The sequence below is a fragment of the Trachurus japonicus genome, chromosome 12, assembly GCF_045865225.1.
Source record: "Trachurus japonicus isolate A0001 chromosome 12, Traja_1.0".
NCBI lineage: Eukaryota > Metazoa > Chordata > Actinopteri > Carangiformes > Carangidae > Trachurus > Trachurus japonicus.
In genome coordinates this window covers 18,875,149-18,887,700 of record NC_140918.1, presented here as the reverse complement: position 1 = coordinate 18,887,700, position 12,552 = coordinate 18,875,149, and the positions used below count along the sequence as shown (strand labels likewise).

At 41.8% G+C, this 12,552-nt stretch overlaps 1 protein-coding gene across 3 annotated transcripts in view; it reads left to right on the top strand.

The window, feature by feature from the left end:
• strbp (spermatid perinuclear RNA binding protein) overlaps nucleotides 1–12,552 on the top strand; it is an 80,844-nt gene that overhangs the window by 54,550 nt on the left and 13,742 nt on the right. For all 3 annotated transcript variants that reach the window (XM_085793751.1, XM_085793752.1, XM_085793753.1), the window contains 6 exons: nucleotides 3,778–4,040; nucleotides 5,079–5,247; nucleotides 7,364–7,652; nucleotides 10,501–10,622; nucleotides 11,495–11,590; nucleotides 11,939–12,050. In XM_085793751.1, the coding sequence (XP_085649877.1) occupies nucleotides 3,778–4,040; nucleotides 5,079–5,247; nucleotides 7,364–7,652; nucleotides 10,501–10,622; nucleotides 11,495–11,590; nucleotides 11,939–12,050 (1,051 nt within the window). The remainder of the gene's footprint in view (nucleotides 1–3,777; nucleotides 4,041–5,078; nucleotides 5,248–7,363; nucleotides 7,653–10,500; nucleotides 10,623–11,494; nucleotides 11,591–11,938; nucleotides 12,051–12,552) is intronic.

Below are 12,552 nucleotides of genomic sequence, written 5' to 3'. Positions count from 1 at the left end.
GGTTTTTTTCTTGTACTTTCTTTATGCTTTTTTTTTTCTTTTCTTGATTTTAACTGTATGTTTAATGTTTGAAAAATTGTATGTTTTTATCCTGTTTTATGCTGTTTTTTTCCGTTTCTAGTTCTTACTGTTAAATGTTTTGTCTTTATGTAAGGCACATTGAGTTGCCCCTTGGTATGAAATGCGCTATATAAAGATGCCTGGCCCGGCCCTCTTGGTACACACACTAACAGCTACACAGTTATCACCTTTTGTATACTGTGCTTTTCACTTAAGCCAAAATGTAATACAGTATTTCCTCTGTGAAGAAAAGAAGTAAAAAAAAAAAAAAATAGAAGACAATAGAAATGATTCAGAGCTCAATATGGGAACAGTGCAATATATATATCTATTTTTTTTCCATATTACTCACTGGGATATCTTTTCATTGTTGATCAGTCATTTTCTATTAGTGATAGAACTTAGAACTAGAAAAATCAACTGTTGTCCTTAGTGCTGTTTGAATCCCTTGGAGAAAAGTAGGAAATCCTCCTATTTCCCCGTCTTTATTAATCAGTCAAACAAGTAATCCTTTCTGCAGTAGTTCCATTAGATCCATATAGACATGTATTGGTCCTGTAGCACATGTCGCAGCTCTGGAGGAAGGAGGCTCAATGTTTCTGACAGATGCCTCATAACGCTAATGAAGAACCATTGAAAACAGCCTTTCAAGTTAGACCAAAGTATTGATTTTTCTGTCACATGCACAAATAAGACCTGATGTTGTAAAGAAAAATAGGATTGCATCGATTTTTTTTAGACTTGCATGTTCTAAATTGCAGGTATCTAAATTCACATTGCGACCCTGCCAGATGTTTGTGCCACACTGCTCCACACACACTGAGCTACATGGACAGTGAGGCTGCAGTTATTGTGCTGTGCCTGTCCTCCATTCTGTTAATGGCTTTATCTTACTCACTCTGGTGAAAGAGAATGTCACCAGTTCAATTAGGAAAAAGATGAAGTGTGTGTGTCAGAGTGTGTACATATATGTGTGTGTGTGTGTGTGTGTACTGTAGGTGGTCCTTGGATTTCAAGTAGATTGATAGTAGCGCTCAAGCCACACTATCCATACTACAGTGGAAAGGTCATCTCTCTACTGTTTGTGTCGATGTGTGCGCATTGGTTGTCACGCCTGGTGTGCGTTTCTCTTTGACTAGATGTGTGTGTATGTGTGTAGCGAATAAAAGGAAATGTGTGTTTCAGAGATAAGCAGGTCTACTTTGCAGCTTGTTGAGAGCGACCCGCTCATGTTGAACTGGGTTATAGACCTCAGGCTCCCCAGCGCAGTGAGATAACCCCTAATGATTAAAAAAGGACCCCATCCCTCAGATCGAGGTTACCAAGTGATGGCGCGAACAGTAGCTTGTAATCTTAATTGTTTTTCTCAGATATAACAGTCTCATTTTTGTAAAACAAAAAGGAGGAAGTAGTAGGGGCTAGAGAGAAAGTGATAGGAAGAAAAACAAAAAGAGAAAAGTTGAAGATGAAAAAGCCGAAACCACAGTGACCTCAAAACTCTGGTTGATAGGATTTTTGTGTACACACAGCGAGACAAAAGTCCTGCAGATAGTGAAAGAGGATGAAAACTGAAGTGGAGTTGCCGCGAGCCTTAATTAATATAAAATGAAGTGTTCTGACAACTGCTGTGATGTATTAATTATCTGTTGTAGGAGTATTTCTGTCACTGTCACACAGCTGCGCTAAAGAATTAACATTAATTGTGCTGCTATAATGCACTCTGAAGTTACCCCCTCATCTGCTCTCTATACCACATTCATACCCTTTAATTTTGGTTTTATTTGAATTATGTAAGTTAATCTTTAATGGTCAGATGTTGAATTAATCTGTAACAGAAAGTCTTTTCCATTTAGCATGAAACTACATAATCAACCAACCTCTGAAATGCTACAGTAAGGCTAACATACAGATTAAAAGGTGTTGTTTTTTTTTACTGTGGATGCGCTAAAGCTCAGGGGCCCATCTGGGTGGTACTAACTGCAGAGTGCAAATCAGAAAAGCTTCTGTTACACCTGCTCCTCTGCTTCATCTCTTTATTTTCACATTCATCTTTGAATTCATCCCCCTCCCACAACCCCTCGTCTTTTAATGATTCTGCTCTGTTCCCGCTGCCCTCTTCAGCTGTCTTCTATTCTCTTTCTTCTTGTCTCCGTGCTCCCTCTATTTTCTGTCGTTTACCGCTCTCTGATTGACTCCCACCTGATCTCCTCTTTTCCACGGCTTTCCCTCTCGAACCACCCAGAGAGCAGGACGGAGCAAATGAGAAAGACTGAAGCCCTGACATGAATTCCCCAGGCCAGAATGTCTGATTGAATTAGCACAGGTGGAGAGGATGGTCAGATTAATTTCTGATAGCTGTGTGTGTCTGTGTGTGCGTGTGTGTCAGTGTCTGTGCATGCGTGTCAGGGTCAGTGCCATTAAATGGGAGCTGTCCCTGAGTTACGAATTGATTTCCTTTCCGCTAAAAGAGATACATGTTCTGTCTGCATGGAAGCAACTCACACTCCTGCACACACAAAAAGCCGCTTGTATACACGCTTCGTGGGACAGGAGGTGGCAGGGTGCCACCTTGTTGTACAAATGTCTATGTGTATGTGTATGTGTTGCTGTTGTTGTTTTTTGTATGGGTGTGTGTGAGAGAGAGAAATCAAAGGCTGATTTGATGAATCAGATCTCAATCTGTTTTTTGAAAGTCGCTCTGCAGTAGTGCTGTTGCTGCAGACAAAGATACCGCATGTGTGTGTTTTTGTACAGGTGTGCATTCATCTTCATGTTCCCAGTCAGTTTTTTTTTTTTTTGGCTTTTTCACCTTTAATGGACAGGATAGTTGAGAGAGCAGGGCCGGCCCTAGCATTTTGGTGGCCCTAAACAAGATTTTTGTTTGTGGACCAAATCACTGGTTAAAACTGAATACAGACATGTTTATGAGGCCATTTTCTCGACTTTTACATATTTTCTTAAATGTATCTTTTTAAGATACTTGCGGATGTAACAATGCTCAAGTGTTTTATGTCTAAATATTAGAACCTCCGCTGTAAGTACAGTGAGGCCAGTTTGTCCTAGAACACTGTATAAAGAAATCATTTAGGCCAAATGCTGGAAATTTGAGGTCTGCTTTTTGAAAAATTTCGAAATCCCTTGTGAAAACACACCTTCAGTCATGAGAATGAACTGTTTTGGTGCTTGAAATAGGATATGAATATAGTAATAGATAAGTGTAGAAAACAAGTCTAAAATGAAATTTTGTACTTTTTGAGCATAAATGTTGTCATTCCGCCATTCTATTTTCACCAAATGTCTCAAATGTGAGATAAAAGAAGCTGAATATTGACTTCAAATTACATATGAAGCTCATAGCGTGCACATGCAGACCTCAGGATGTTTAAATGACTTGATGAACCCCGCTACCTTTCTGATCATGTGGCCCCCCACCTAACGGCTGTGGCCCTAAACAACCGCATAGAGTGTTTATGCCAGGGGCCGGCCCTGCGAGAGAGAGACAGGAAATGGGAAGCAGAGAGAGGGGGAATGACACGCAGGATAGGGCCGCTCGGCGCGGGATTCGAACCGGGGCCGCCTGCAGTGAGGACTATAGCCTCAACACATGGGGCAGGTGCTCTACCAACTGAGCTAACCCCCCCCCCCCCTAGACCCTCCCCAGTCAGTTTTTAATCAGAATACACAAAATGTCATCTCTCATTCTCCTTCTCCTTTCAGAGGTCCTTCCGATCCTTCAGTAACGATGACCGCCACGTCATGGCGAAGCACTCCACCATTTACCCTTCCTCTCAAGAGCTGGAGGCAGTTCAGACGCTGGTGTCCACTGTCGAGTGCGCCCTCAAACACGTCTCTGATTGGCTGGATCAGAGCAGCAGAGACGCCCACAGCCAGGTCGATGGCCAACCAGCAGACAGCACAGAGGAGGACGACCCCGGAGATGAGGCCCGCACTGAAACCGAGGAATCCAGTGACAGCTACAGGTACAGTAGGGTAGAATCAGTCTCATAGCACCTCATACAGAATATGTTTTTTAATGAATAGATTAATTATTTATCTGAGAAAATGTGAGAAATGTGATGTGACCAAGAAAGTTACATCCAGTTTCTGCAGATTTTCTAAATGTATGGGATTTATGGGGTTTTATCTGCCAAACTGTTGTTTTGTGGGGAGCTGTCATCAACTTGACGTTGCTAGGAAACCACGGGAGTCTTCATCTCATCTGTCAGGGGAAACTGAATTAGCGGATTTCCCAAAATGTTGAGCTGCTCGTTTAAATGCATCCAGTTACAAAACATCTTTCTGAGAAGCTCACAACACACTTGTTTGTGAGCTAAATCAGATTAAATGATTAAATGACTATTGATTTAATTGTCAATTAGCTGTTTGTTGTTTAATTTACTGTACAAGTGACTCATAGTTATAGTGCTAAGACATATTAGTGTGGTGTTTTCCATCTCATAATGTGTGTGGTCCGTGCACAAAAAGCTCTGAGAAAGCTCTGTGAGGACTCAGCCCCAAGAAGCAGAATCATTTTTGGCTGCAGAGGAAATGAACTTGACAGTCTCTGGGCACAGTTTCCATGGTCAGATATCTTCATGAATCTTTAAGGGTTCACTACTTCTCATTTAATTCTTGTATTACATTGTCAGATCTTATTTTGCATTGTTAACTGGCACCTTGTATATTAATCTCTTAGAATACAATTTATTATTAAATATAAATATTGATTTATGTTGAAATATTGTTTTCAAAGAAGTTGGCAAATTATTTTGCCTGCAGAGAAATTTGATTAATTGGATGTGTCACAAAATTGTAATTAGGATTGAGTGTGAAGTAGTAGGAGTGATATTAATGTGACTTATTTGAAGGGTTAGCTGTTTTGCTTTTGGCTGTTAATACCCTTCCATGAATCCCCAGAGAGCCAAGAGTGTATTTTCCAACTTTAAAGTGAAATGTTTACGTCCTTATAGACGTATAAAAAACCGTGTTACATATGGTTTCTTGTCCTTTAAACACAGGGAGTCCAGCAGTGGTGGTGTGCTGTGTGGAGTGATGAGGATCGGCTTGGTTGCCAAAGGCCTCCTGATCAAAGGCGACATGGACCTGGAGCTGGTGCTGATGTGCAGAGACAAACCTACACAGACACTGCTGGACACTGTCTGTCACAATTTACCCACACAGATAGAGGTGAGAGACGCAAACACTAAGAAACACAGACCAACACGTGCGTTCAGGCACGAAATGCTGCCTCCCCTTTTCTATCTTTTGTTTATCTCTAATACTTTTGGTCACAAACTTGCTTCTGACAAACACACATGAATGCATCTTGGCCTCTGACATCAAACTAAATGCAAAAAAGTGTTGAGTGTCGTGTAGCGTTGTGATTTCTGGTATGGAGTGGTGGAGAGACAGCAATGCCACCAAGTGATAAGTCTAAAGTGTTATTCTATGTATGAGTCATGTGTGATTAATACTCTCATCACTACCTCAGTGTCATGTTTCCTCATTAACAAGTCATGGCACAGAAGTGGAGCTCCTGACATTCATACAGACACACAAGATACCAAACACCAACAGTACACAGAGAGAGCACACAGACAAATCCAGGCCCAAACATGCAGGACATATTTTTCATCTTTTCTTTTTCGTTCTTTTTTCAGATTTCTGTGTTTTGCATTTATTTGCTCATAATGTATGAGATTCAGGGATTAAACTTTATTCCACATTCTTAAGCTTTTGCGGATTAGATTTCTCACAAATCCCATAAATAATTTTGATATATAGCAGCAGCCAGGTGAACCTGAAAAGATCAGTTGGAGGGAAAATAGTTAGGAGCCGTAACTCCCTAAACTGGCCGACTAGTGCAGAAATTTCCTCTAGAATAAATTCAGCCTCTGTGCTCATTTCTTTTAGCAGTGAAGTGATGTGAGAGGGAGACAGACAGGAAAGAAAAGTATGTGTGTGAGTGAGTGTGTGTGGGCAGTGAGGTGATCTCATGTCTCGGCCCAGTGTTTGTAGATTGTGATTTTCTCATCAGCCGCCTCATCAAACACCACTTAGGAGGACACTACATTGACTTAGATGAATAACCTCTCACCTCATCCATACCTGGCACATAGTAACTCTTAACACTTAACATAATGTGAATGTGAAGAGATTTACTTCCCCACAGCACAACTGATACAAGCAAAAAACACGGTCAACTTACAAACAGTGCAAGAGCAGCAGAAACAGCCACATGCACTTTCGCTAGACATAACATAAATACACTATTTCCTTGAGGCCATTACACAACTTAGGCTGTTTGTCCAGTATTTATAGTCAGTAAAGACTTTTCTTTTTCCTGAGTCTGTGTGTAGACCTATTTCTGTGTGAGGTGTGCGTGTGGATGTGTGTTCATTTGTTTAAGTGGGCAAGAGTGCTGGTTATTGCAGATGTTTTTTTTGTTTTTTTTGCCATTGTTGGGTAAATGCTGCAGTGATTGTTATTCCATTGGTTTCCTTTAGAATGAATAGGTGGCACTGAAAAACAATAGAGGCAAACACACAATCACACAAAATCATTAGGATGTGTCTAAAATTGCTAATTAGGGATTAGCTTTGGGAGCTTTTTTTGTCCCTTTCTCTTCATCATATGCATCTCTCATCCTCTCTGCACCTCATGTATTAACAGGTTTGTGTTACTGCACTTAATTAGCCTTTTTATAAGACAGTACATTCAGGTAAACACCTCATTTACTGTGTAGCGGAGCAAAATAAGCAAATAGATTAAAGGTCCTATACACAAGAAGCACCAGTGTTGATCTTATACAAGTGTCAGGGGAAAAAAACAAACAATAAAATCATAATCAAAAAATCCTAAAGAAATAAAAGCCTTAACTTTGATTAAAATATTAAATTAAAGATTCTGTAGAGATTGCTTTCGAAGGGTCCAGGCTTATTCATCCTTCTTTACAAGAGGCTCTAAACTAGTAACTTGTCATATTTGCATTTGTTATATAAGAATGTTGTACTGTAGTCATGCTACAAATATAACTATATAGCATAAATTTTCTAGTATCAAGCATTAGCATTTTTTCCTCTGCTAAGTGTGGACAAACAGGTTAGAAATGCTTCATGTTATTTTAGCTCAGGATATCAATAACATCCTGTGGCCCAGAATAGATAGTCATTTTGATGCCAAAGTATTTCTCCTGTCATACCTGGATGATTTATATATTTTCCTCTTCTTTTCCATCTGTACATAATCACGTTGTGACCTTGTTCCTCTGACCGTCCACTTGTATCTGTTTGACACATGACAGAAGCTGACGGAGGAGAAATATGAGGTCACAAGCTCCTTGCCCGAGGCGGCCATCTTGGTACGAACCACAACAGAGCCCAAACTCACGCTGAAGATTACCCTCACCTCACCGGCCATGAGGGAAGATGAGGAGGAGGAGGAGGAGGAAGAAGAGGAGGAGGAGGAGGAGCAGGAGGAGGAGGAGGGGGGAGAGTTGGAGAATGGAGAGGAAGGAGAGCAGGAGGAGGAACAGGAGCAGGAGGAGGAAGCGCAGGAGGCAGAAGAGGAGCGGGAGAAGAAGAATGGGCGAGGTAGGAGCTCAGAGGAAGGAAAAGACACACTCCCCACACAAACACACACATACACACACATGCACACACTGACAATTTAATTCTATATTGTATATGTATATGTTCCTGTGTAGAGCTCAGTTGTTTCCCTAAACAAGAGGTTTGACCTCATTAACTGATGCTGACACAAGACACGACAGGTACAGGACACATATCAGAGAGGAAACACACAGGAACTGTCTGGTGTTCAGTCAAGTAACAATTCTGCGTCCCCAGCCCCCTCCCCTGTTTTCATGGGGAGCAGGAACTGGTTATAATTGGTTGTGGGAGGCAGGACAGGGAAGGAAGGCCAGCAGGCCAACGAAATCAATAACCGAGCAGTAGCAAGCTGCCCATCCATCCTGTGGCTCCCGTCCAACTAGACACTCAGGTCTCAGAGAGAGATGAGAGATAGCACGAAGGTTAGGCGTACATCATGCCGCGTGCCACTGCAAGATGGAGAAGACTGATCCTATTTTCTCTCCTCGCAGCGCAAGAAAAGCACACAGACACGCACACACATCCACTCAGCCACAGGGAAGAGAATTGAGAGCACGCGCAGCCATATTTTGTACCCGACCGATAGAGACACCCGTCACACTAGACGTCTAAATGCTGAGATTTCATCAAGCCCCAATGGGGGTTAGAGGGATAGGGGTGCAGTTTATCTCATCGGCAGGGTCTGAAACTCGCAACGCATTAACACATGCACTGACAGGCGCAAATACCAACGGTGTTGTCGAGTGTCAAGCACCTCTTATTTTAAAGATTAGAACTGCTCCTGCCTGGTGATTAACAACATATTAGAGGGTTAAAGCATATCTGAAAGAATAACAAGTCATGCACAACAGGATTCACACTTAATGAGCAGGAAAGCAGTCAGTTTTTTCACAAGGATCCCCATGTGTGCAAAAATGTTGCAGTAAGCTTTGACTATTAAACGGATCGATCATGCCCTCTGATTTGAATCCAGGTAATCTATGTATTGATTTAGAATAGTGCTTGCTCATCAGTCACCATTTGAATTGGCGTTTTTACACAGGATGACTTTTTTTTTTAGAATAAAAGTTGCATTAAACCGCTCTGCTCGTAGTTTTTTGTGGTCGCAGAGGGAGGGAGGGTGCTGTGACAGTAAATTATTAGAGGAGACATGATAGCAGAGTTTTTTTTCTCTCTCTTTTTCATTTTTTTTAATGAGACTGAGAGAGAAGACGGCGTCACACAGAAGGAGATAATGATAAAAGAAGAGCAGTGAGTGAGGGAGCAGCCTGCACAGTGTTGGAGAGAACAGTGGGAGGACAAGCGAGAGGAGAAAGACTATAATGATCCACTAGCTGCGGAGTGGTCCCACATGCAGCTGGGACCACACTGACAGACCTTGAGATACACCATTATACATCACACAGACACACACGTACACACCACTATATGCGCTAGTCAGAGGGAGAGCGACGCTGCAATAATGGCCAGATGAGTTCAGGGATAATGTGAGATAGATGTTCTGGTGTTGCTCTGCAGCAGATACATTTGACATTTCAACTTAATACCTCTTGAGGGAAGGATTTTGTCTTAACAGGAAAGTGATGAGGAAAATATTTACCTAGTTGGTGTGTCCACTGAGACCCAAAGGGCTCTTTAGTGTATGTTTTATGTCACCTCCAGTGGGGGCCCCTACACATAATAAACCCTCTTTCAAAACCCCATGTAACTGCAACTCATTCATACACAGCTTTGTCTGATTCAGCTCGCCTTGCATATCATACTGAAGGCTTTGTGCTGATTCTCACAGTAGTAAAAAAAAAGACAAGAGAGTAGTAACTCAAGCAGCCTGGTGTGTGGGGCGACATGAATCAAATGCTTACATATAAAAGTATAGGAATGCTCCTCTTTTACCAACCACAATGCTCTGACTAAACCCTGCCTTGATCCCTCCTGTGTTGTGTTTGTCTCAGACTGGGTCAAACTATCTTAGATTTTTTTTTTTTTTTTCCAAGTTCCACCACTTTAGGAGCGCTTGATGCTGCGTTTGCCCAGACAGGATGTTGAATTGCTTTTTTCTGCACCATTTTTTTTATAAGCCTGTGAAATCAAATGCACCTCAAGAAAAAACAAACTCCTATTTTGACTCCTGCCTGGTGCAGACTGGATCAAAATAAATAAAAATCCTCTTCAAATACATGAAGGCGAGATTGATTTACCTCACTGGGCACAGTGAGAAGACTGGATACGTCTTATCGGTGCCCACACGCTGTAAATCAAACACTCCTTAGGTATTTGTTTGTTGTATGTCTGTGGGGGGGAGGGGGAAGGGAGGGGGGGGCTTTACATCCCACAAAGTTGTCTCTTCTCTTGTGACCCCTAGTTTCTCTCCCTTTCACTGATTTGTGAGCGACAAATGGAAATGACTCAATCGTCGCTGAGTAGCGTGTGTACCTTTCAACACGTTCGCGTGCGGTATAGCAGCGGTGCATCCTGTCTTAACGCCCGCATGTGGTGAGGATGCACTCGACACAGTGTTGAAAATGACACACGGTTTTTAAAAGAAAGATGAGACGTTCAGGAGCTTCTGTCACAGATCTGTGAACTGTGGAGAGTGAGCCCTTTCTACGAGGAGAGGAACAACTTTATGGCATGAAAAGCGCCTTGTATGTACCAAAAATATATCCATGCATGTGCGCGTGTATGTGTGCATTCACACACACAACGCGTGCGTCTCAACGTGTGTTTGCACACATTCACGCGCGCAAACCAATTTCAAAACACACACACTCAGACATGACGTGTGTGTGTTTCACATTCTCTATATTGGGTTGTTATTGTTTTGTGGCAGTGTTGGGTGCTGCTGCGCACAGAGTGGAGGCTGAGGAGGAGGAGGAGGAGGAGGGGGAGGTGCTGGATAGACACAGATGTCTGTTGGCCCTGGCAGCGCTGCGACACGCCAAGTGGTTCCAGGTCGGCACCCACTCACTTCCTGTCTTCCTGCCCTATGCTTATTGTAGCCTGACGATTCACTCAAAGGGGAATACACTCACTGTGGGCTGATAGTGTGCTGCTTGTTATGCCCACTCAGTAAAGACTAATTTAAAAAAAAGATGCAAGCAGATTTTAACTATTTATATGTTTGAATTATTACAAATTCTGTGATTGATACTGATGTGTTTTGATGTTATCCCAGATTTAATTTGTTGGATGTTATTTTACAACATCATCAGCAAAAGCTGACAAATATTAAACATCACGTACAACATTACTTTGATACTTCTCTCTCTGTTTACAACTGTGTATGAAATAGAACAAGGAAGAATTTGAAAAAATGTATCGTAAGGCTACAAAAGCAATGGTTGATACTTGTTTTTCTTTTTTGGCTATTATGTGAACCTGCCTGATCTGTACAGTTTGTCCCTTCCCTTTTATTCCCTTCCCATACCCTTCCCCATCTGTCTCCCAACTCACTTACCTTACCAAAAAGAAAAAGAAAAAAAAGAAGTGCAAGTTTAGATTTTACTGTAGGTTCTAAAACTAGAGGCGAGATGATGACAAAAAAAAATGTTTAGCACCTTAAACATGATTCAGAATATTCTTCTCTGTGGGGAGCTCAGGCAGAGTTTCAGACAGATACAATCACTTCATTATGGCTGTGGCTTTGTGGTGTAAAGCAGGCTGTTATCTGTACTGTATGTGTATGAGTGCATGTGTTGTGCACAAATACCACTCCCCCTACGCTCAATTTGTTTCTTTCCGCTTCTCTTTCCGTCATTTTGTCCCCCTTCTTCCTCCTTCTTTCTTCTTTCTTCCTTTCTCGCCTCCCTCCGTCTCCGTCTCAGGCTCGAGTGAACGGGCTCAAGTCCTGCGTTATTGTCCTCAGGATACTTAGAGACATGTGCAATAGACACTCGGTGTGGGAACCTCTCAAAGGATGGGTGAGTCTTTGCCTGTGATTGAGCGTTGAAATGGAAGAGAGAGAAAAGTTTTCAGTCTCCTTTGAAATTAATTCTTCTCCCACCTTTAAATAAAGGATCATACAGAATGTTTACTGAAAAGAATTATGCACTGTATTCTCATCTATAAATTAATTAACTGTCTAGGGAGTTATGCTGAGTGCAGTATCCATACAGTACTTACACAAGTTTAATTTCTCTAAAGTTTAATTTCACCTACAATAGATTCAGTGTTAAAGAGATGTTACCTTCTATTGGCACAGCACCTGACCTTTACTGTAGCATGTTCATCAGTGCTGTATCTTTGTGTGTGTGTGTGTGGCCCTGTAGCCCTTAGAGCTGATCTGTGAGAAGGCAATTGCCACCTGCAACAGACCTCTTGGGGCAGGAGAAGCCCTGCGTCGAGTCATGGAGTGTCTGGCCTCAGGCATACTGCTACCAGGTACGTAGCCAGCACAACGGCTGCTAAAACATTCAACTGGAAAGATCTGAGACCGATGCAAATGATCATGCAAATTCTTGGCATTACTGATCATCAGAGCTGGGAAACGCTCGATTCTGGTAGACGAGGAGATGCGTCAAAGCGCCGCTTACCACATTTTTGAGCTGTTTCTGTTTGAGAGGTCAAGACATTGTAAATGAGCCAGCAGAGCACAGCTGTCTGAGGAATATCATCATTAAAGAAGCATCTTGAATATGAGCAGCCGAACGACTGCTTTATGAAATTGTCTACATTCTTGGAAAAAATAATTATTCAAAACTATGTTTGAGACTTTTATTTTGTTGGATTTTTCAAATTTAGTCTATCTCTAAAAGCAGATTTTGTCCTTCCAGACTAAGGTTTATTAAGGTTCCAGTTCAGAGAGGACTGACAGTAGATTTTTATAATATTTAAAAAGAGAACAGAGCGGTGTCCATGAATGTTTGAATACAAATTCAACAAT